The sequence below is a fragment of the Molothrus ater genome, chromosome 2, assembly GCF_012460135.2.
Source record: "Molothrus ater isolate BHLD 08-10-18 breed brown headed cowbird chromosome 2, BPBGC_Mater_1.1, whole genome shotgun sequence".
Lineage (NCBI taxonomy): Eukaryota > Metazoa > Chordata > Aves > Passeriformes > Icteridae > Molothrus > Molothrus ater.
Genome location: NC_050479.2, coordinates 56,658,391 through 56,680,933, shown reverse-complemented (window position 1 = coordinate 56,680,933; position 22,543 = coordinate 56,658,391). Strand labels below are relative to the sequence as shown.

At 35.7% G+C, this 22,543-nt stretch overlaps 1 protein-coding gene across 1 annotated transcript in view; it reads right to left on the bottom strand.

The window, feature by feature from the left end:
• The window catches only part of DIAPH3 (diaphanous related formin 3), a 213,683-nt gene that overhangs the window by 110,117 nt on the left and 81,023 nt on the right, over window positions 1-22,543 (bottom strand). Inside the window, exons 18-20 of the mRNA XM_036393070.2 lie at window positions 17,180-17,275; window positions 16,153-16,247; window positions 9,549-9,650 (exon numbers count right to left, since the gene is read on the bottom strand). Of these exons, the coding sequence (XP_036248963.1) occupies window positions 9,549-9,650; window positions 16,153-16,247; window positions 17,180-17,275 (293 nt within the window). The remainder of the gene's footprint in view (window positions 1-9,548; window positions 9,651-16,152; window positions 16,248-17,179; window positions 17,276-22,543) is intronic.

The following is a 22,543-nucleotide window of genomic DNA, read 5'->3' as shown; positions in this document are numbered from 1 at the left end:
CACTTGAATTTGAACAGGGCATTTCACAGCAAAATAGAAACAGAAATAACTGAATTCCACATGAAATTAAGATAGTACTCCAACAACTTTATACCTAATTTAAGAATAACTACATAAAAGAATGTTAAGGTAGTGGACAGAAGCAAGTGTCATAAATTCATTCTACAATTTCTGTCAGGAAGAATCACTATTAACTCCTTTTCCTCAATTATCTTGCTAAATTTGTATATGTACTACTACTACTTCTCAGCATCTTGAGAACATGTTTTTAGTCATAAGTTTTGTCCTAAAGTTAGCCAGAAAAAAAATTGGGACTAGACTAGGAAAAAAAACCTCACAACATTCCATTGAAATTATCCAGATTTTTAGTATTTAATACCATACTCAGGGTGCAATAGAGATGATCATTAATATTAAACCATAGAAACTACAAAAATTCACTGTAAGGTGCATTGATTTTAAATGGTATTGAATTCAAGATACTACTGAATCACCAGAAGATCTATCACTTGTTGATGCTTGGCTTTTCAGACAGGCAGATCCTCAAAACTGAAATATTCATGTACTTTGGACCACAGAGATGTGTTGCACAAACATGAGCATGCACATCTGTATAAAAGGTGCAAAGTTTTCATCAGAACCACTTGAACTACAAGAAATTCAGATGTCCAGTACATAAGTATGCAATTCTTAAAGCTGAATGCAGAAATATGTAATCTTAAAAATTAGAAACAGGAACACATGCCAGAAACACAACAGAAATGCCACTGGGATTGTTATTATTGCTATTACTAGTATTATTGTTGTTGTTGAAAATGCTCTGAAATCCATGCACAATGCATGTTGTTGGTATTATTTCCTCACCTGTTTGCTAAGTCAATAATTGAGAAGAGTTCCCTTAGTAACATATGGCTTTTTTTGTGACATGTAGTTCACAGTTATATTTAAACTGTAAAATCCATACACCCTACCACAAGAGGTGCTAAGAATCTAAGTCTTGCAATGCTCACCATCTTATGTTAATACCCCTTTTTTTTTTAATAATCAGAGTATAAGGACATAAGTTTATGTCAGTTTTGATAGTGGAATTCCGAAAACAATCCAAATAACTAAAACAGGAAGTTGAATTAGAAACCTATACATGTCAGAGAACTCAGTGCACAGGTAATGAATTGTGCTACTTTTTAAGTAATAGTCCACAAAAAGAGTTTCTCTACAAGCAAGTCCAAATGGGAACTGACTTATGAGTTGAGATACCCAGTAGCAGCTCTCACAGATCTCACATCCAACAGCAAAGACAGGTTCTCCTCTCAAATACAGCATAAATCACAAGGCAACTACAAGAATGTGCAATCTGATATATGTGTACTCTCACTATCTTTTTCTGTTGATGTCAAGTAAAGGAAAGCATCTCAGAAGTTCCACTGACACTACATTTTGATCACTGAAGGGGTTTCATTCCTGTCAAAAGCTCATAGAAAAAAAACACTGCAAGCACATCAGTTTCATACCTTCTTTAAAAGGAGTACCGGTGCTAAGGCTGTCAGACCACCTGAAAATGTCTCATCGAAAAGGTAAAATAACAGTTAAAGCCAAGCTGACTAAAGAGAGCAAACTGGAACACCATTCCCTGTGGATAATGTATGGCTTTCACCTCTGCAGCATCAGTGAACTCCTAAGAGTGCAGAGGTAAAAATGACACTTATCTTTAAACCCAGGCACTTGAAAAACAGGAAAAAAAATCAAATAGGGAAGGACTGATACCTTAACAGATATTTTATCACATTTAAAGAAGATAAAAGAACATCCTGCTCAATTTGAAAAGGACAGCCAACATGCCTAAATCTTAGTGAAAACCAGCAGCATTCTGGAAAGATCAAACATTATTTCACACTATGGGAAGTCAATTCGTGACAAAAATCAGTATTTTTGTTGAAATGTTTTTATGTATAGTGGAAATAGTACGTCTTTCTTCACCTTTGATATACTCTTTTTCCTCAAGGAAATAATAATAAAGTCAAGAACTGCCAACACAAAATTAAAATTACTTAAGAGAAATTGAGTACACATATTAACATATATATATATATACATACCCACATATATATATATATATGTATACATGCCAACAATTGAACTAATGACTTTTCAGCCTTATTAGCATTGATAGAGAGCATATCCTGTTACTCTGCTTCTCCAGCCTGAATTATAAACAGCTTGAACCACTAAGTAAGTTTCTTGCAAATCAAATATTTTCCTAAAGGATATTCAGAGCAGAATAGAAGGCAGTGTATCATAAGTGACATGGGGACAACACCTATCAATTACCTCCTAGCTGCACACAGGCAGCCTTCTCTTGTCTTGTGGATGACAGTGCACTGATTCACAGTGCAGAAAATCCCTGGTACTGTTTTGGATTGCATTATGTTCAACAAAGATGGCCCAGCAAGGTCAGTGAGCATCTCAGAATTGCCAATGGGGGCTACAACACAGCTGTCAAAATAAGCTGAGCTTACAATCTTCAGGCTGAAATTCACAGGAAGGTAAGTTCTGTGAAAAGAAAGTAGCCCTTTTCTTTTGTCTTATCCAAAAAATACAATTTGATGTACTGACATCTCGATCAGTATGAAATGCAGACCGCTTTTGTTTCTCCAAGTTGAAACCAGACAATGATATTTTCCTAAAAACAAAACTTCCAAGAAGGGGAAGGTCCAAATTTCCAAAATTCTTCTATTTTTAGCTGGCCTAACAGATGTCTGAAAGGCTATTTTCATTAAAAGACACATATGGAGCAGATGCTATTAGACTGAAAAGGTTTCCTCGTGGGAAACCAAGTCAAGAGCTTAATATAGGTAAAATCCTCTGTAAAACCTCTAATTCATCCAGGTAGCAAGAATAAATAAATTAACACCAGAAGTCAAGGGCAGATGTCATTGAGGAATTTAAACCCAAATATTATAGCATCAAACCAAATAGAGAAAAGTTTCTGAAAGTAAATCAGGTGTAACTGTATTCCACATCAAAAAATCTGGTAAGCCTGACTTTAAAATAAATGCTTCATTTTCTGTCTGGCTACTACTAGGAATCCACCTCCTAATGAAAAGTCTACTATATGGAATATCCCAAAACAGAGGTCATGAAGACGAATGATCAAGGTCTGGATGAGAATGTCTCAAAATCATGACAGCACGTTCAGTACTTCCCATAATGGTTGAACCATCATAGCAATTCCCACATAGAAGTGGAATGTGATGTTACATAGTTAGCAGCTGATTTTGATGTCTTTGATGTGACAGACATGACCCACTTCAAAAAAGTTCAGGCCTCCAACCATTTGTATCATCTTCTCTACTGACCCAACAAGGTGTGTCCCAGTTAATTTTCTCAGAAGGAAGATATGTGTCTATGATCATGACAGTACTGCTAAGGAAAAAACACTCCACTGTACAGCTTCTGTAGCCCTGTCAATAGCGAATTCAGTAATGACAGGGGAATTTTTATCCATATGGTTATTTGGTGTATTTGGAACCACAGTTAATCTGTGGCAAAAACAGTCTGATATGTCACATAAGTGAATGCTGTAGATGACAGTTTGCATGACTTGGAGAAAGTTTCTCAGCTCTACAAAATGATCACAGGGAAAGGAAATCCTACAGCACCTGGAGATCCACTGGACTCTAATGTCTGAAGCTGGAAAGGTGAAATATCTGCATATTAATTTCAGGCTCTAGAGATTTAATAAGTAGTGATCAGCCTCATGGTTCTTTCAGCACAGCTGCCCTACACTAGACAGTCATTGGATACCTAACTCAATTTAGGTGGCTAAATTCCAAGAAATCCTTGAGTTTGCTGAGTTAAAATGGCAGGATCATAGTCCCTACTAAACACAGAAGTGTTTTCCTTATGATATGTAATGCATGACATGACCATTAGAGGGTTGCTTACATTACTAGTGAAGAAAAACATCAAATCGGATCCAGGACAGGCTCTTGATAGAATGTGCAAAGTGAATGGCTGGAAGCAAAAGATGAGGACCCTTCAGAGAAATAACATTCCTGCTCTGAAGCTGCAGCAATATCTGCCAAGAAGAGAACTGAGATAGCCTGTGTGTGGGCTAGAACAAATAACAAACACCCACTTAGCCATCTGAATTAATATCAGGCAGTAAGACAATTTTTTTAAAATTGTTCTTTAGATTAACTACACAAAATGGTTCTACCAGAACTAAACAAGAGATAAGAGTAAGGTCTGCTTCTACCGAAGCATTTACAGGAGCACTCATCTGTAATATGGCATCACAAAGGAATTAATACAAGCCAATCCAATGGCAATTGCAAACAGTCAGATTATTGCAGATCATTCATGATGGCCATTTTCAGAAGGTATTTCTGGAGCCTTGCTCTCTGCCCTTACCTAGGTTCAAGGTTTGAAAAACATCAACATGACAGGAGTTAAGGATGTTCTCCTTCGCAACAGCATAGGTAACTTGACTGCAATTTGTCATAAAGATTTTTTTAACTCTCACAGATGACACATAAGAGAAAGTTAATTTTTGGCAACACTCCTGTAAAGGCTGGAAATACTGATAAAGAACACTGACAAGACAGAGCAGCAGATACACATGACGTCTAGAAGACACAGAAGATAAGGTTTGCAGCTAGAAATTAACACAATCAAAATATCTCACAGCCCAGATGCACATCAGCACTTCAGAATTTTAAACAGACTGAAATGTCACTAGGTATGGCTCTGTCCAAGCATCAAGTCTTATGAAAGGCAGAGTACGCTTCTGCAGAAACAGTGATAGTATGATATTTTCCAGACAACAGTGAAAAAACATTAATACATTTCGAGTTATCCTCAACGAGAACATACAGGTGAAACTATCAGCTGAATATGGAATTGATCAATTTAAGTGTCTGCTGAATTATTTAAGACAAACTAGCCTTCATCAGGCCTCACTCTAATCTTCAATTTACTCTAGTGAAATCTTTTCCTTTGGTACGAACTCATTAAAAACACATCCATCAGTGAACAAGCTGTGAAGCCACATGAGGATTGCTTGCCAAATTCTATTTGGGTTAGCTGTCAGTGAATCTCACAAGGTCTGAACATTAATTATTTCTGAAACAATATTTTGTAATTCTCTCAATTTTATCTTTGAGCAAATATAAGTGATCAAGGAAAAATCTGTTTCCTTTTTTTTCACTACCAGACAATATGGGAACATCTTTCTGAATGTCTCAGATTACAAGAAAAGAAAGACAGCAGGAGCTATCACATGTGGCTCTTGAGACAGTATTCTCATATGTAAGAATGCTAGTACACTTGCATACACCTGAGGTCAAATGTCTACTAATAGCATCCTGTCAAGCATTAAAAACTTTTTACATTAGAAGTGTTTATAAACAACATCAAAACTTTGATTTCTTGAATGGAATCACATTTATAGATTTCAAACCACATAATAAATTTAATATGGACCAGGACCATTTTATACCCTAAGGATTACAGGCACTGATGAGGCTACATAAAGTCCTAGAATTTTTTTGTGTTGGAAAGAATCTTAAAAATCATCTAGTTCCAACTCCCCTGCCATAGATAGGGACACCTTCCACCAGACCAGGCTGCTCTGAGCTTCATTCAACCTAGCTTTGAAAATTTCCAGGGATGGGACATCCACATTCCCTGGGCAACCTGTTCCAGTTGTCTCATGCTGGAATTTACTACTGGATTCTGCTATATGCATGCAGCATTATCAATTCAGAACAACTTTTTGGAATGGTTCCTAGTGCAACAAACAGTTAAAATATGTTGGCATGAGTAGGCCTGAAGCCTTAGCACTGCTGTGCTAAGGACAAGAGAGGGAGGAGAGGGAGATGTGTGGTGCTGTAAAGTTGGGGAACTACAGTTACAGGACACTGAGGGGAGGGGAGGTGCAGCAAAGATGTGGAACCATCTGATATGGGACTAAACATTGCCATGCACCTCTGTGCCTCGATAAATGCCCTGAAATGTCAGACCTAGAGGCACAGGATCCCTGATAAAGAGCATCAAAACTGTGATTTCTTAAATGGAATTGCATTTATGGATATCAAACCACATAATAAATTTGAAATAGTCTATGACTATCTTACAACACAAAGAATTACAGCCACTGTAAATAAACAAGTGTACCTCAAATCATAGAATGGAATTCTACGAGAATTCAGAACAATTCAAGTTCTGAACAGCTAGAAGATGCTTGTGCCCAACTTCCTTATAAATAAGATATTAACCAGTGGTATGGTAATAGTTCAGTAAAAATCCATTAAACAGATTCCTGCACTCAAAGTATCAATCATGATCAATAAATCTAACTAGTAGTTATTATATCAACTTCACTGAAAATAAATTAGATTAATATTTACTAAATTATCTACTCCTTAAACATTTCTTTGATATGATGACAGACACTACACCAAAAATTAGGAAAAATACTCTCTAAAACAGTACCTTTTTCTTAGTAGGAAAGAACTACCTGCAAAACAAATCAACACTGCTAAAAGTCCTAAAGCAACAAAATATTTATACTGTCCATTGAAGAAAGAACCAGGTAAAAAAAAGTAAAAACCTCCAAAATACAGCCTCTCTCAACAGTTACCAAGATGAACATCTAGATGAAACCTCATTCATCTCCAGTGGGTTTCATATTGCACAAAGATAATCTTCACCATTATCAAGTTTTATTCAAGATTCAGCATGGTGCTAGTAAAGACAAGGTTGTGAGTTTGATCCCTGTAAGGGCTATGCCCTTAAGAGCTGGACTCAACGATCCTTGTGGATCCCTTCCAACTGAGAATATTCTGTGATTCTGTGGTAACCAATGAAATTACCAAGAAAACAATATGAAGGTTAAGGAAGTTTTTAAGAAGTTTTGGAGGAAGTTGATTGCAGTAAGTAAAACCAAGTACAAAACAAGAACTATGGCAAAACAAGATGCAATTGAGTATATATGTTTCATCAAGCACAAGCTTGATGAAAACTTCATAATGAATTTGAAATACCCCATGAATTTGAGCAAGAAAATACAACATTCAATATAACATCAAATTAAGGTAAAAATAGCAAACTAAATTTTTAGTAAGATGAACAGAATTAATGTAATTGTCATGAAATAGTTAATGAATCTGTACAAGCCCCTCCCTGTCCCCCTCCCACCCCCAAAAAAACCCCACAACTCTACACCAAAAACAAATTTCCACAGTAATACATGATAATATCTGTGCTCTGAGACACTGGCCTGGAGTAAGTGAAAGAAAGAACCTAGCGGAAAATAAAGTAGTTTATCTAAAGAAAACCCAAAGTCTGGAAGAGAAGATAAGGGCCACAAAGGATTTATTTTATACTTACTGCTGAATGAACAGAAAATATAAAAATGATAAATAACTTAAAAAAGAGAAGGCAGAAACCACAAAAGCAACTCATAGGGTCAATTAAAAAAAAAAACCCTCACAACTGTAAGACAAAACCCCAAACAAAACCCCAAAACCACAAGCAACACTCATGAAGGGAACCTGAACTGTTTAGAATCATGCTCTCAAGGTCTTTAAGCCAGCAACGAAACTTAATTGACTTTTCTTGAAACATACAACACTGTAACAATCACTGCTAGCCAATATCTCACTAAGTGTCTCACTGTTGGTTTCAGAGTATCAAATCTTGACTTTCAATTCAAAGCCTGAAAGATAATGGGTTTCCATGATGAAAAAAAATTTATCACACAAGTAGTAATTAGCCATTTATTCACTATTTAGATTCTTCCTTAGGAGTCAAATAGTTTAATTGTTCCTTTAATCACAACTTCAAAGAAAATTAACATGGAATCTCCTAATTCTCTAAAAAAACATAACTATAAAACACTACTCATCTAAAAGACTTCAAGCCTTGCATCACTGTGTATTCAATTTTGATTCTCCCCATTTAAAACAGACAGCAGAAATTAAGGCATAAACCAATATTTTTAAGGAAAAATAAACAAAAGCAACAAAACCATCAATAATGTGAAGATTCACATTAGCATTAACAGTGGCTTCCTAAGAAATGAGAAGAATTTCTCAGCCCGCTCTGTGGACAACAATAACAGAAAAGATCCAGGAGAGCCAGATGGAGCTTGAAGAACTTCGATGGAAAGTAAATGGATAGGATTCCATATTCAGAGTAGAAAAAAGTGACTTATTCAAATTTTATCCCATTGGAACAGAAATGAAAAATGTTTCATGTAATAAACATTGTCGCTTGTTCTCTCAAATCCACTCTACTACATGCATAGAAGCTGTGACATGACAGAAACTGTTCCTGACAATGGGGTTTGGTCTTGTTTGTGGACTTTGTTTTTCAATGTTTTGTATAGAAAACCAGGAAAAGCAAGGACTTGCACTTTTCAGTCAGTGGAAATCTGGTTGTTCCTTCAGAAAATAAGCTCCAGAAATTTTTGAGATATAAGAACTCTTATCATTTTGTCCATTTATTTTATTTTTCTGAGTTATCACATTGCCTCAACTTTTAAAGACAAATTTATCAGAAAAGTTGGGCCAGATGCAGCAAAACTCTACCTACACTGTTACTGGTCTAGCTCTTCTCATCAACTGACAGTTCCATCTAACTGAGTAAGTATTATTCCCTCATGGGAAATTCCCTCAGATAAGATAATCTTAGCAATAACCACCTTAGATTTAAACTCCAGGAATGGACAAGAAAAATCAAAGCCTTGTACAGATTTATGCACCAGGAAACTACTTAGCATTACTCTGTGTTTGTCTGGATGAAGTAATTACCAACTATGAATTATGAGCTATAGAGAAATTAGATGCAATCTGTATTTCCACAAAAAGCATCAACTGCCAGCTCCGAAGTAGCATTTTCTTTTTTTCACTTCCAGTCTTCCTTTGTGAATTCAACCTGGAAGATACTACAAACGTATCTTTCCAGAGGGAAGGGAAAAAGTGATTAGGGATACTCTTTACAGGACATGGTATAAAACACAGGCAGCAGGAGGCAGAATAGGTCAACATGATCACTATGACATTATGTTCTTCTCATTTACATGGAGAATAGAAAGAAAAACGTAAGTGTAGAAAACCTCAGTTTAAAAAGTTCAGATTTTTTAATGCAAACAAAAGTAAGGCCAAACTATTTTAGCTACAAAAATTCAAAAATAGCTCTGTATCTCCCAGTGAAACTTTGCCACAGAAAATAACAAAGCTTTTATGGTTTTGGTTCGGTTTCTTTTGCAAATGTAAATAAATTGTTTAAACAAAGAGAATCCAAAATCATTCCAGAAGCAATATTTCAATAATCAGGCCTTTCACCTCCATGGATATGTCCAAGAAAAGTCCACTTGAATGGCAGCACCTGTAATCTTCTCCCATTCTGGAACCCCTTCACTTTTAGGAAGAAGCAACTGTTTTGGTTTTTTTCTATAAATATTATATTAACACTGTATTTCCAGAAAGGACAAAAAAAAAAAAAAACAAAACAACAACCACTGATAATAAAGCAGAACTCACCACAACACCAAACTGCTCTGGCTCAGACAAATTGTTATACTCGTTCTTGAACTTGGACAATGCATTCAATTGCTCTTGTTCAGGGAGGTGTTTTATTAAATTCTATAAAGGAAAATAAAATAGGCTTAAAAATCTCAGATTCAATGTTGCTTCTATTATTGTAAACAAACAGGTTTACACATGCATTACTGCCATACACTCCAAAGACAACACTCTTTCCTGAAGACAGCAGAATGTACATAGCAACACACAAATTAAAGGAACTGAGAGTGTAAAAGATAAGTGATGCAATACTGCCAGCAATACTGCAATACTGACACTGATTCTACACACTTCTGTAGTATTGTTTTTAAACTGTTTTTAAAGAAGGAATGTGCTTGATAGGCATGATGGAAACAGAACACTTCAAAGCAAACAAGGAACTTCAAGTATAACATAACCATCCAAAGGCTGGCAAGAATTATTAATGCTAGATGAAAAGTATTTTGGAAAAGAATAATTAATTTTCTAGCATTTCAAAACAAAAGTTTAAACCCATTACACTTACTTACTTACTTACACTACTACTTAGCATGAAAACTTGCTAGAAGTAGTAAATCAAAGGTAAGATTCAGCTTCAGCTGAATTCAGAAGTCAGTATGGGGAGGTTGGACACATATAAAGTGAACGTCTTACAGGTAAGGGAATCAAACATTTCACCTTCATCTGTTCCTCTGAAGAATCCTCTGACTCCCTGGAGCTTCCTAAACACCTAAGACACATATCTACAAAAAGACACTCACTTTTGGGCACCTGAACCCCACTCTAATTAGCTTCTGCTAGGCTGGCTAAAAATGGTTTTTTGGAGATTCTGGAAATAGAAAGCTTCTCACACACTTAATTGTGGCATAAAATTTGAATCAGTAGCTCAATTCTGTCCCTTCCCAAGATGACTGCTGCAACTACCAGGCAATAGCCAGAGTCCCTACAGCCTGCTGTGTCTCTCAGATTATGACCCTTGTGTTTCTGGTTGCACATTGGTTAAGCTTCTGTCACAATGAGAAAAACACAAGAGAGATTTTCCTTTCTTTAAACACTCTTTGGTCTACTGGTAAGCTCACTCTCCTGAACTTAAGATTCAATCCTTTTAACACTGAAGCCAGTCTAGGATACACAGCCACCCCACAGCCACTTGAAAATTACCATATTTCAAGAAAGAAACAAGACCAACTTCCCCGTTACTTGATGGAAAAGGCAGACATTTTGGTTGCCAACATTTGTTTTATTACCTCTCAAGTAAATAGCTTTGGTGACATACAATGAGCAAAAAAGAATTTATTTCAGTTAGTGAGCCGAATCTCCATCTGAAAGTCTTAAAAAACCCTTATTTTACCCACTAAAGATCCTAATTCCTTCTTAAACAGGAAATTTAGCCAGTTAAGATATAAAAATTACCTCCCTGGGGCCAGGCAGATAAAAAGTCATACCTGTGCTTTGCTTAACATACTTCTTTAGTTGAAGAAGAATCAAATTTTACTCTTTTCAGTAGTAGCTGAAAAATATCCCTAAATCAGTAGACTGATTCAACAGAATGTCCATGCTCAAATAAGGATTTTGGTAAGAAAAGAGAAACCTATTAAAAATGCAGGAACAATGATGCTTAAAACAATAATGTAAACTTAAATTTTAGGAGCTTGATTTAGATATGATCAAACTGAATTTTAGTGGAACAGCAGTCATACATATCCTGACTACTCTCACATTTGGAAAATATTTTTGTAAAACAGACTACACTTATTAATTATGGATGAAGGTGTCTGGCAATAAATCAGTAACACTGAGCAAAAATGAAAGGGTACAAAGTGTAAAAAGATACATTTTAAATTAGAAATTCATAACACACCTATTTCTTTTTTTGATATCCAACATTTCCAAATACAGCTCTAAATATAAGACAATTCCTTAATATTTACTGAAATTAAAATGTTATTCTTTGATGCAGAAAAAGTTCTCATATGAACAAAAACTGCCCACAAAACTTTCAAAAACCAAAAACAGTCAAGTGTTGGATGAATATTTTCAATGTTGAGCATCAGAATATAAAAAAAAAAGCAACCAAAACAGAAGGAGCAGCTGATATCAAAGCAGCTTTTATGGTGTTCAGATAAAGCTTTTGAGAAGCTACAGATTAAACACATTTTGAATATCAAACAAGGAATAAGCAGGAGAAAGAATTTTAACTAAGTCACGGGAAATATTTCAATAATTAGTCAATGAGTTTTTGGATTACAACACGGCTTTTGGAGTTTTTACATTTTGAAGTGCTAGATTTAATTTCTAACTGAAGCAGGGAATGGAGACAGATGGAGAGAAAATACATTTTATTTCTTAAGCATAACAAGAGTTGGATTAAGAACAAATTTCCAGTTTCAGAAACAGTGATTATTAGGCCCCACTGAAAAAACAGTTACAACTAAACAAAAATATCTGCTGAATGCAAGAAATTTCTGAAAAGGAGACGTACCATACTGTCTAAGGTAACTTATATGAATGAAGAAAATTAGCCATATATGGCTGTAAACCTATATACTATTTCCCTCTTCTCAGAATGATGAAATACATGGAACACATTTTCATAGCACGGTCATAGTGCATACCTGAAAAGGATGTGGAAGGTAGAAATAGAGACATAGAGCTTGATACTTAAAGTTATTTATTAACCTAAGTATATATGAAGGTGCATACCAACTTTTTGAAGTAATGGGGCACATTGTTTTACCACTTTCAAAGAAAGATGGGTGTCTTAAGTCCTTTTTCAAGTTCAAACTTAGTCCCTTTTTCAAAGTTATTATAGGGTTGTTTTACTCAGAAACAATCAATTTGGATGAACCCATTTGATAAATATTATTACATCCAAACTTGGAAACTAAATTTGAAGCCTAAGTTCTACTGAATTTTCCACCTGATTTAGGTCTTCAAGGGATTAATCACTTGGCAAAAAAATGCAGTCTATATTCTTGAGTGATTTATATGACCGTGTTCATCCGGGATATTGTGCACATGATCACTTGTATTCCATTCCACTGACTTTTACACAATCACAGAAGCTGCTAATATCACTGTACTCTTGTAGGATATAATTTCTCACTTTTGGCTCTTCATCTTCTCTTACCCTTTTCTAGAATAAAATTGTTCACTCCCCTCCAAAAGCAAACACAAAAGGGCTCAACCACTGCTGATACCACTTTGGACTCAATTTTGATGCCAACCGTATAGAGAGGTTACTGTATACACTGACTTTCAACATAATTTACTGCCAATACCAATTAATAGAGCCAGAAGATTATCAGCATAGTGTCAAAAAGTTATATCCTATCATATTTTTAGCTATGCCTACTGCAAAGCTCCAGTGGGGATAGGGTGTGCTAGATGTTCTAAATATACTGAAAATTAGGCATTCTTTATCCCAAGGCATATACAATTATAATGAAAATAACAGTCCACAGAAGAAATTAAAAATAATGATACAAAAGCAAAAAAATTATCCATGAAAATAAATTTTCTCTTCTTAGATTACCGCATCTTCACATAGAAGTATGCCATTAATTAACTACACGTTATTGGTTTGATGATTTTCTTTACCAGAGTCTAAATGCAAAAATAAATTTCGCCTTCTTTAGATAACACACATAGAAATTATCAAAATAACAGTTTTTTATATTTTTGATATACAGTACTTATTTATACAGGTTGCTTCATTTAATTGTTGCGGACCTAATTTTTCTAACAAGCTAAATTTTAACTGCTGAAAAACAGTGCTAAGATCAAATAGCTTGAGAGAGTCTCAGAGCAAGGATGGACTACCTGAGACAGAGTTTAAGCAGAGTATAACAGAAGAGCATATTCCATCTCTCAGTTTTTCATGCTACCATAGAGAATTTCCACTGTTATACCAAATAAGATAAAGATACACATCATGCTGCTGTTGAGCATGAAGAAAACCTTGAAAAAGTGATCTAAGTGCAAATTAGACTAAAAAAACATTTTAGAAGTGTAAACTATGTTCATCCTAATAACCTTAAAGTAACAGTTTTAGTGCCAATATTAACTGCATCATTGAACAAAAGAATGAGAATTATACAATGATTATATATGCTGTCACTGGAGATCATGGTTCATGCTTGCTCCTTCAAATATTTAAGAGAAACATCTCATTCTTCAATGAAGAAGGGAAAGTGAACTCTAAATAGCTGAAGAGAAATTAAACATCTTTGAAATCCAAGTCACAGGAAGTGAGGGCAAAACTGCATGCAGGAAGAAATGCATGCTGAGCATTGCATAGCCTCCTGTGCGATAAGACAAGATGTTATTTTGATATTCCGATATGGTGGAAATTAATTTTGCAGGAAAACCACATAAATACAGATTTGTCTTGTTTTGACATCTGAATACAAGTTCCTGTGTGTTGCAGTAGAAGCCACACCTGAATTTCAGTGAGCCTTAATGTAACAACTAATTTTATTTTATTTATTTTTGCATTTAGACTCTGGTAAAGAAAATCATCAAACCAATAACGTGTAGTTAATTAATGGCATACTTCCATGTGAAGATGAGGTAATCTAAGAAGAGAAAATTTATTTTCATGGATAATTTTTTTGGTTTTGTATCATTATTTTTAATTTCTTCTGTGGATTATTATTTTCATTATAATTGTATATGCCTTGGGATAAAGATACCTGTACTTGTTTTAACTAATCAACATTCCTGCAAATAGATTATGTTTCTAAAAACCAATCTACCTTCACTTTTCTTTCACGTTTCAGCAGGGACTGGTACCCATGCCTGAAACACATTTTGAAGTATGCTGAAGAGATTAGCTATCTAAAACCTGTACCACATTACTAGTAAATAGACAGTAATTATCAATTATTGCTATATTATGTTTTGACATTTATGAGCCATAATAGAAATAATTTGAAGTTCATCACAGTATGCCAGAGTCCTGTCCAAAATACAGATAATTTTTCTAAAGTCAGACGTTTTCAAATTTACTGATGCCCATCAAGATGACTCAAGAATATGGCACATGACAGGCAAGGACAGACTCAGAGAAGTCACTCTGTTGACCTCTGGGAAAGCCTCGTGGGCCCTTATTGTGTGCAGATACCCAACTAAGTGGTACAAAGAAGGTGTAATTAAGCTCTTCTTGGAGTTGTGCAATAGAAGAACGAAGGTCACAAGTTATCACAATTAAGAATCCAGTTAGGTAAACAAAGAAACATTTTCTACTACAAGTATTCAACACTGAAAAAGGTTTCCAGAAAAGCCAATGGGGTCTCCAGAGTTGGAGATACTAAAAATTTGATGGGAAAGGCCCTGATCAAAGTGCTCTAGTTGACCTGGCTTTGAGAGCCTTGGCTCAAATGACTTCAAGACACCCCCTCCAAATTATTTTTCCCATGTTTCTAAAATTATTCATTTGTGTTTACTTCATTAAATTCTTCAGCTTTTCAACCTTTAAATAACACTGTATATAGAAGAACTTCCAGTTTATTTTGGCTCCACATAGAGTCATACTGACTTTGTGTTTTAAAAAAGTAATATTGAAAGAGAAGACGCTACCTAAATAAACTCCATGGAAGAGAAGTGGCGAATGCCGTAAATGCTCTAAAGCAAAATATTGGATTGTTACAGCTCTAACAAACAAAACAGAAACCCAAACCAAACAACCAAAATAGAGATTAGTGCAGATAAGACAGAGCTAAAACAAAGCCAAGAAAAATTTGGTAAGTAGGGAAGAAACAAAACATCATATGTACACAGGAAAAGTCTCTATTTAGGTGTGGACAATACTGAAAATTGAGATATAAATTCAGCTATGTCATACTTTAATCGCATCCAGCAACCAAGCCCCAAGCAGCCACTCACTCACTCTCCCCACAGTGGGATAAGGATGAGGCTGTAAGGGTTAAAGTCAGAAAACTCACAGGATGAGATAAAACCGTGCACTCAAGCAAAGCAAAGCAAGGAATTCATTCACTGGTTCCCATGGGCCAGGAGATGTTTACTGCCATCTTCAGGAGAGCAGGGCTCCATCAAATGTAATGGTGACTTGACAAACACCACCACTCCATCTCCCTTCTTTTTTCTCCCTCACACTTTACATACTGGGCATGATGTCACATGGTCTGGAATGTCCCCTTGGTCATTTGGGGGCACCTGTCCTGGCTGTGTCCCCTCCCAACCTCCCATACACACCCAGCCCCCTTGCCAGTGTGGCAGTACAAACAGAAAAGGCCTTGGCTCTGTGTAAGCCCTGCTCAGCAATAACAAAAACATCTCTGTATTCTCAACCCTGTGTTCAGCACAAATGCAAACATAACCCCATATGAGCCACCATGAAGACAATTAACTTAGTCCCAGCCAAAAACAACACAAGCTGCTTTCATAAAAATATTAACATTACAAATTAAATAAAAAAAAATCTACTGTTCACAGAAAAAGAACATTCTTGCAGTTAATTATTAGCCAAAAATTTACATTAAGAGGTGTTTTTAGCTACACATTTCTATTTACTGAGAAGCTTCTCTTGAAATACTGGGATCTTAAGTGCTATTTTTGTTACCTGAATCATGGACTCTGAGAGCTGTGTTTCATCTACTTCCAATATCATTATTTTGATCTCTTCATAAGGCACTCGGAAAGATCCAAGGAAAATTGCTAAAACAGAGATTCCACAAATAATGAAGAAAGCAAGACAAGAACTATCTTGCTTCTATGTAAAAAACAGCAGCAAAACAGGTCATAGCATCTCCAGATTAACAAACACTATGCCAAATAATATAAGCAAGATAACAATTTTTAATGTATTTTTAATTACTGTTTTCTTTCAATTCCAGCTTTCTCCATATCCATTTGTTATATACAACATCCAGCATCACAGAAGACTTCCATAGGCAGTCAGAGACAAGTCTACTTTTCAGAAGAATCACTGCTATTACAGTATTTTGTGCTAAGGTGACAATTGTAATTTTTTCAATAGTCTTGTCAGAGCCTTCTCTGAAAGAAGCACCATGACAAACCAAAACCAAGCCACAGAAACAGAACATTTTGTTAAATGTTCTTATAAGCACTCTTTATTTAGTCACCATAATACAGTTATTACTTATTTAATCTCTGCTGACATTTAGGAACCTAGAACTCCTCTCCATCAAAACTTTATTTTCTTTCTTTGTATATTATTCCATAATACTGAGTATCAACTAGTTTCTACAAAGTTCATGAGATGGGCAGACTCGCTGCAGGCATTTTCATCCTTTTGTTGACAAGGGGTGGGGACATGCAGGGGAAGGGGGCATCCAGTATTCCTTGATGGATATATTGACAGTGCAGATGGATTAGATACATAGCTGTATGCTTGCACTTCAACACATACAGTCTTGAACAAGGAATAATCTTTAACTACTTCTCGGGTCTTTTTAAGCATTTCAGTTGTGTAAACTCATATTTGTGCTTAAAACAATATGCACATCTTTAAACACATTTTAAACAATAAGTGGTTACCAGTAATCACACAAGAAAGAAAGGCATTTTTATGGAAGATTTATACATTACTCTAAGGAAAAAAAAAATAACCAACAGAATCTACTTACACAGATTCTGTGCAATCTTAGGATCCAAAACTTTTAATTCTTTGATGCGTTTCTTAATGGATTTCTTTTCTTCAAAATCCTCCTCCTCTCTTTTTACTGCCAGATTAATCACAAATACAATCATGGTTAATTCTTAATATTTAAAGGAAATCATTCATGAATTCAGAAAGCATATTTGCTATCAAGCATACTCAATCCACAGAGAAAAGATCATAAAACACACAGACAAAAAATTGAGAGGTTTTGCATGTTTTGTTTGTATTTCAATACTTTTGCTCTTCAGTCAAATTTGTCAGCTTGTTAGCCTTCTAGATTTTTTTTTTAATATATAGGGCCTGAATAAACATGCTAATATTAATTGTACAAATTGAGTCATATTTAAAATATGCAACATGCTCCAGTTACCCTGGCCAGGCTAGGATTATGAATTGGATTTTAACAATAACATATCTTAAAAAACATGGCAATATGTCTCAACACTGAGACCTCTATCTATTTTTGTGATTGCTTTTGTCTAACTATAGGCACCAAAATTATCAAAGATCACCAGCTTATTAAAAAAATAACATTAGCTTAGAATATAGCTGAGTTCTTATATACCTACATAGCATGTAGGTATATATATAGATCTCTTTTCTTGCCCCCCTCAAAAGGATGTATTTTTAAATATATGATGTAATCACATTATTACAAAATACCACAAAGAAAAAGTGATTGTATAAACATATATTAACATTGCTGGAGAATTTGGCTTATTCTTTCTTTTAATAATTCATACAAATAGAAAATAATTAATACAAATAGGATCTCCCAAATACATTGTGTAAGCTGAATTTATTTCTCATTAGTCACATACTGTCATAAGAATTTCACTTAAAATAACAACATAGGCTTGATAAAGTATTAGTAGGAATTATTATGCAAACAAACTAAAAAGCTAAAACCACACAAATCTTTCCTTAAATATGATTTGTTATTGTATTATTTTACAATAATACATAATACAAAATACTCTTTTTTTTAACTTTTCCTTCTTCCTTCCCCCAGCACAAATCTTCACTGTCAAATGTTATTTACCAAATACATTGCTACTGTTTAGCTAATTCTGTATTCCACAAATGAGATTAGTTTCCTAGCTTTATAGTATGATTGTTCCAAATTAAGTTATACATGCTTCAAATATTTGAGAGAAAAAAATATGCTACAATAGTATAAAACGCTACCGACTTCCAAAGGAGATAGGTATAGACGGGAAGTCCTGCCAAGGAGACATAGGATTAAAATTTCTAGCTCAGTGATGATCCTTGACAAAACTAGACATAAGCATGAATTATCAAGAGGATTTCCCTAAGCTGAAATTAATTCCAAAAATGGTAAGAGAGCTATTTAAGAGCTACCTAATTCTTAAAAAATGTTTTCCAAAGCACGATAAATTTTGCCAAGGATTGGGACACAGACTAAATGACCTCTTGAGGTCTTTGATCTTTGTTGTCTAGGATACAACCAAAGAGATAACAAATTCAAGACCTCACACAGGGATTGAAGGAATCAGGTTCAAGTCCCTTCCGAGTAGGTGGAGAGAGACATTGGAATCATCTCCTAAATCACTTTTAATACTCTACACCTGCTAGGCAGCACAATGCTCCTGAGAACATGCCACAGTACAGAAAAGAACCTGTATTCTGCAAAAATGAAATCACTAAACTAAGACATAAAGCAGTCCTTAGAAGAAGGACTGATAACCAGCATCCTGGAAAATGGGTTACAAAGCCACAGTCTTTGTCTTTTGTCCGTTCCCAGTCTACCCACAAAATTCACATGTCCTTGAATTTCTTTTAGCACATTGAACAGAATGTTTAGCACTCTCCTGTACCAGGGAAAGCTACACACCCTGCTTACTACACATGTGAAAGCAAAAGTAGGTTTTCACCAGCAATGTGAGAACGCTATAGCTCAGGCACCAAAGGAATAGAATGACATTAAAGCTACTGGATAAAAAAAAGGTTACCATTAAAGGTTCACTTTTTCTGATTATGCTTGAAGAAGAGCCCTTACTGAACCCAGAAGGGTATGTCAAGGGGCTGCAGATCCCAGAATCACATGACTGTTTTCTCTTGCAGTTACACACTTTAACAGACCTCTCAAATTTCTTAACTTCTTCAACTACACACTGAAAACTGTGACTCTTAAAAACATGACTTGAGTTGCCTCAAAGTCTTATCAATGCTAGAATTGCAGATTGTCCTAGAAGACATGTACATCCCTGCAGGACAGGTTCCAAGCAATTTTCATGCTTAATGAAAATACAGTAAAATTCTTCATGGCTACCTTGGAACTTTGCAAAGAAACCTGGAACTTTACAAGAAACAAAATAATTTCCTTTGTAGACAGAATAAAAAGTAGTTAAATTATCTAAATTTACTAATTTCCTTAAGTGTGCCCTGCCAGCCTCAAACTGTATGCTAAAAGGGCAGATATAAAAAAAAAAAATTAAAAAAAAGGTCTGCCTCTTTCAGCACTAGAAAGCAAACTTTATTCATTACAAGTCTTATAACTGAGATAATACAGACACACAAACATGCAAAAAGAATTAACAGTTAAACATGCACTACTTAATTCCCTACTTCCAAATCAAGAAAAAATGCTGTAAATGAACTGGCTAATAGCCTCAGGAATTTTCACCCAGGAGGGGGTTATACACAATATTACAGCACAACTTAAGGCATCACAACACTAAGGAAAAACATTTAAGCATAGAACGTGTCTACTCTAGGCAACTCATGCAGGAATTGTATGAAGAGTTCTACAATTATACAATAAACTAAATTACTGCAAACTTACATGATACTTCTTTAGTAGACTTCAGGTCACATCCTTACGTAGTTGGCAGCAATAAGAAGCAGAGGACATGTATTACTTTTCCTGCTGGTTTGAAATGTTGCACTTCCCACTGAAAACCCTGATACATCCTAATGCCTGTAGAAATTTTCACCTCCGTTGCTAATGTCCTGGTTTTGGACAAGGACACGGGTTATGTGGAGCCATGTGGGCATGGCCAAGACACAGTGCAATTCAATCCCATCTCACCTCATGGCCAGGGAGGAGGGAAATGGGTCTCTCTCTTGCTTCCTGGAAAAGAAGGGGGAGGCATTCCTTTGCCCGGGAACCGAGCGACAAATGCAGTTGTGGGGTAACACTGGTCCTGACCAGATGATCTGTCTGTCATTTTTTTCATTGTCTTGGGCTTGGGGACAAAACATGGAGGGAGATGGTCTGTCCACCATTTTGTTCACTGTCCCAGTCAGTGAGCAATTCCCTGCAAATCACACTCTTTTTGTAAACTGTTGTTATTAATATTGTTGCTGTTACTGTTCTTATCTCATTGCTGTTTCCAGTAAATTGCTTTTATCTCAACCCATGATCTCTGCCTTTTTTATTTCCCATTGAAGGTTGTAAGGGGCACTGAACGAGGGAGTGCCACTTCTTAACCATAACAAGTGGCACAAAAAAAAAAAAAAGCCCCCAAAATCCCAAGAAACATAACTATTCTCTATTTCCAACAAGTAAAAAGAGAAAGAAATCCCACAGCTGAAGGGAATGAATAGAAATATCTGAACAGGTGAAGTAAGAATCTAGACTAAAAGGAAATCAAAGAAAAATATGCAGTTAAATTTTCATTTGTGGAGAGCACTGGAATAGAAGGGAAAGTATACAGAAGAAAGAAAATGGGAACATCTGCTTACAGTGGAAAAAAATAAAGCAGGCTAGTGGGAGTGGGCAGCTACTGTAGAAAGGATGTGATAATTTGAAGGAAATAGATGTGAGATGTTACCATGCTAATGAGAGAAGAAACCAGGGGATAACAAAATACACCGACAGTTCTCACAGCTCCAGAAGTTTGATCTTACTAAGCATGAACTTTTTCAAAATTACTTTTTTTTTTCAGCTTTATACAATAGAAAACTACACACCCTTTAAAGTTCTGTCTATACACTAAATCTATCCCACTGCAGGACACACACACGGCCCCAGCATCTGACCTATGTATTGTCAGTAGTACCTCATCTGATGCTCCTGCTCTGCCCTCTCAGGCTGAGAAACGAAGTGCTACAGCACTTTGAAACACAGAAGAATGCACCTCCCACCCTCCGCAGTTCCTCTTACCTTCACACCCTACATGCTTATTAAAAAGACTCTAAAGTTAACAGATGTGGTTGCCAACATACACACACACCAATACCTCAGAGGAGTTTTGGATACTGGACAGATTGCTTTTACCGTCTCCTTCAAATTCAGATCCATACACACATTCAAATGTAGTCAACTACCTCCATCTGTGGGAATGACCTGACTGAAATTAGGGTCCTGAAAAGAGTGGTGACAGGACTGTTTTATAAATACTTGGAAGTATTGGAAGCCTGCAGAACAGCACTTCATAAAATTGTGGACTGGATCCTAGGGAGCTACTCTGTAAAACTCTGAAACAATTTCATTCTTGGTAGGTGCCACTGAAATAATCTACATTCATGAATTGCAATACACATTTCTATTTCTGCCACAGGTCTTGATATAATCTGCTACCCACAATCTTTGTAAAAAAAATCATGTCTGTGCATCTGTATGCTAAAGAAAAAAAATCTTCGAAAACATATCATCCTAGTGGAAAAAAGTGAAACAAAATACCTTTGAAATACAAGCCTCAAAAGGAATCTACCTGAACATTTAGATATGAACATTTATTTTTAAAAGTCTGAAGTCCTATTTCAGATGAAACTTGAAAACTACATTACACAGAACACTCACTGGAGTTATTTCGTCACTAAGAAGAGTTATTTTGTCACTAAGTAAAAGAGCATACAGAAGATTACACGTGACCTTACACTTTTCCTGGCCTCTTAGCTAAGACAACAGTCATCTTGCATTCTCTCTTCACTGAAGAATGAAAGAACTAGCCTGGGGTCATGGACTCAAAGGATGTACCCATAACAGGTGTCATTATGAAAGTAGATGCCTACTTCATCTGTATAGAACTCTAATTCTTAAAAGTAAATGATATCTTGTGTCCCATATAGCAGGGTATTCAATGTGAAGACCTGCGGTTCTTCATCTCCTAAATGTTATGTGGAATCAAAAGAACAGATCTTTAATAGAAAATGAGGTTCTAACTAAATAACAAATCCTTCAGAACTTCTTAATTATTCAAAGCTAAAATGTGGAGTACCTTGGTATCAACCAATACTGAGGTTGGAAGTGACTTCTGGAGGTCATTTGGTCCAATCCCCTTACTCACACAAGGCTATCTACAGCCAGGTGCCCACAACTGCATTCAGGCAGCTTTTGAATATCCCCAAGACTGGAGGGAGA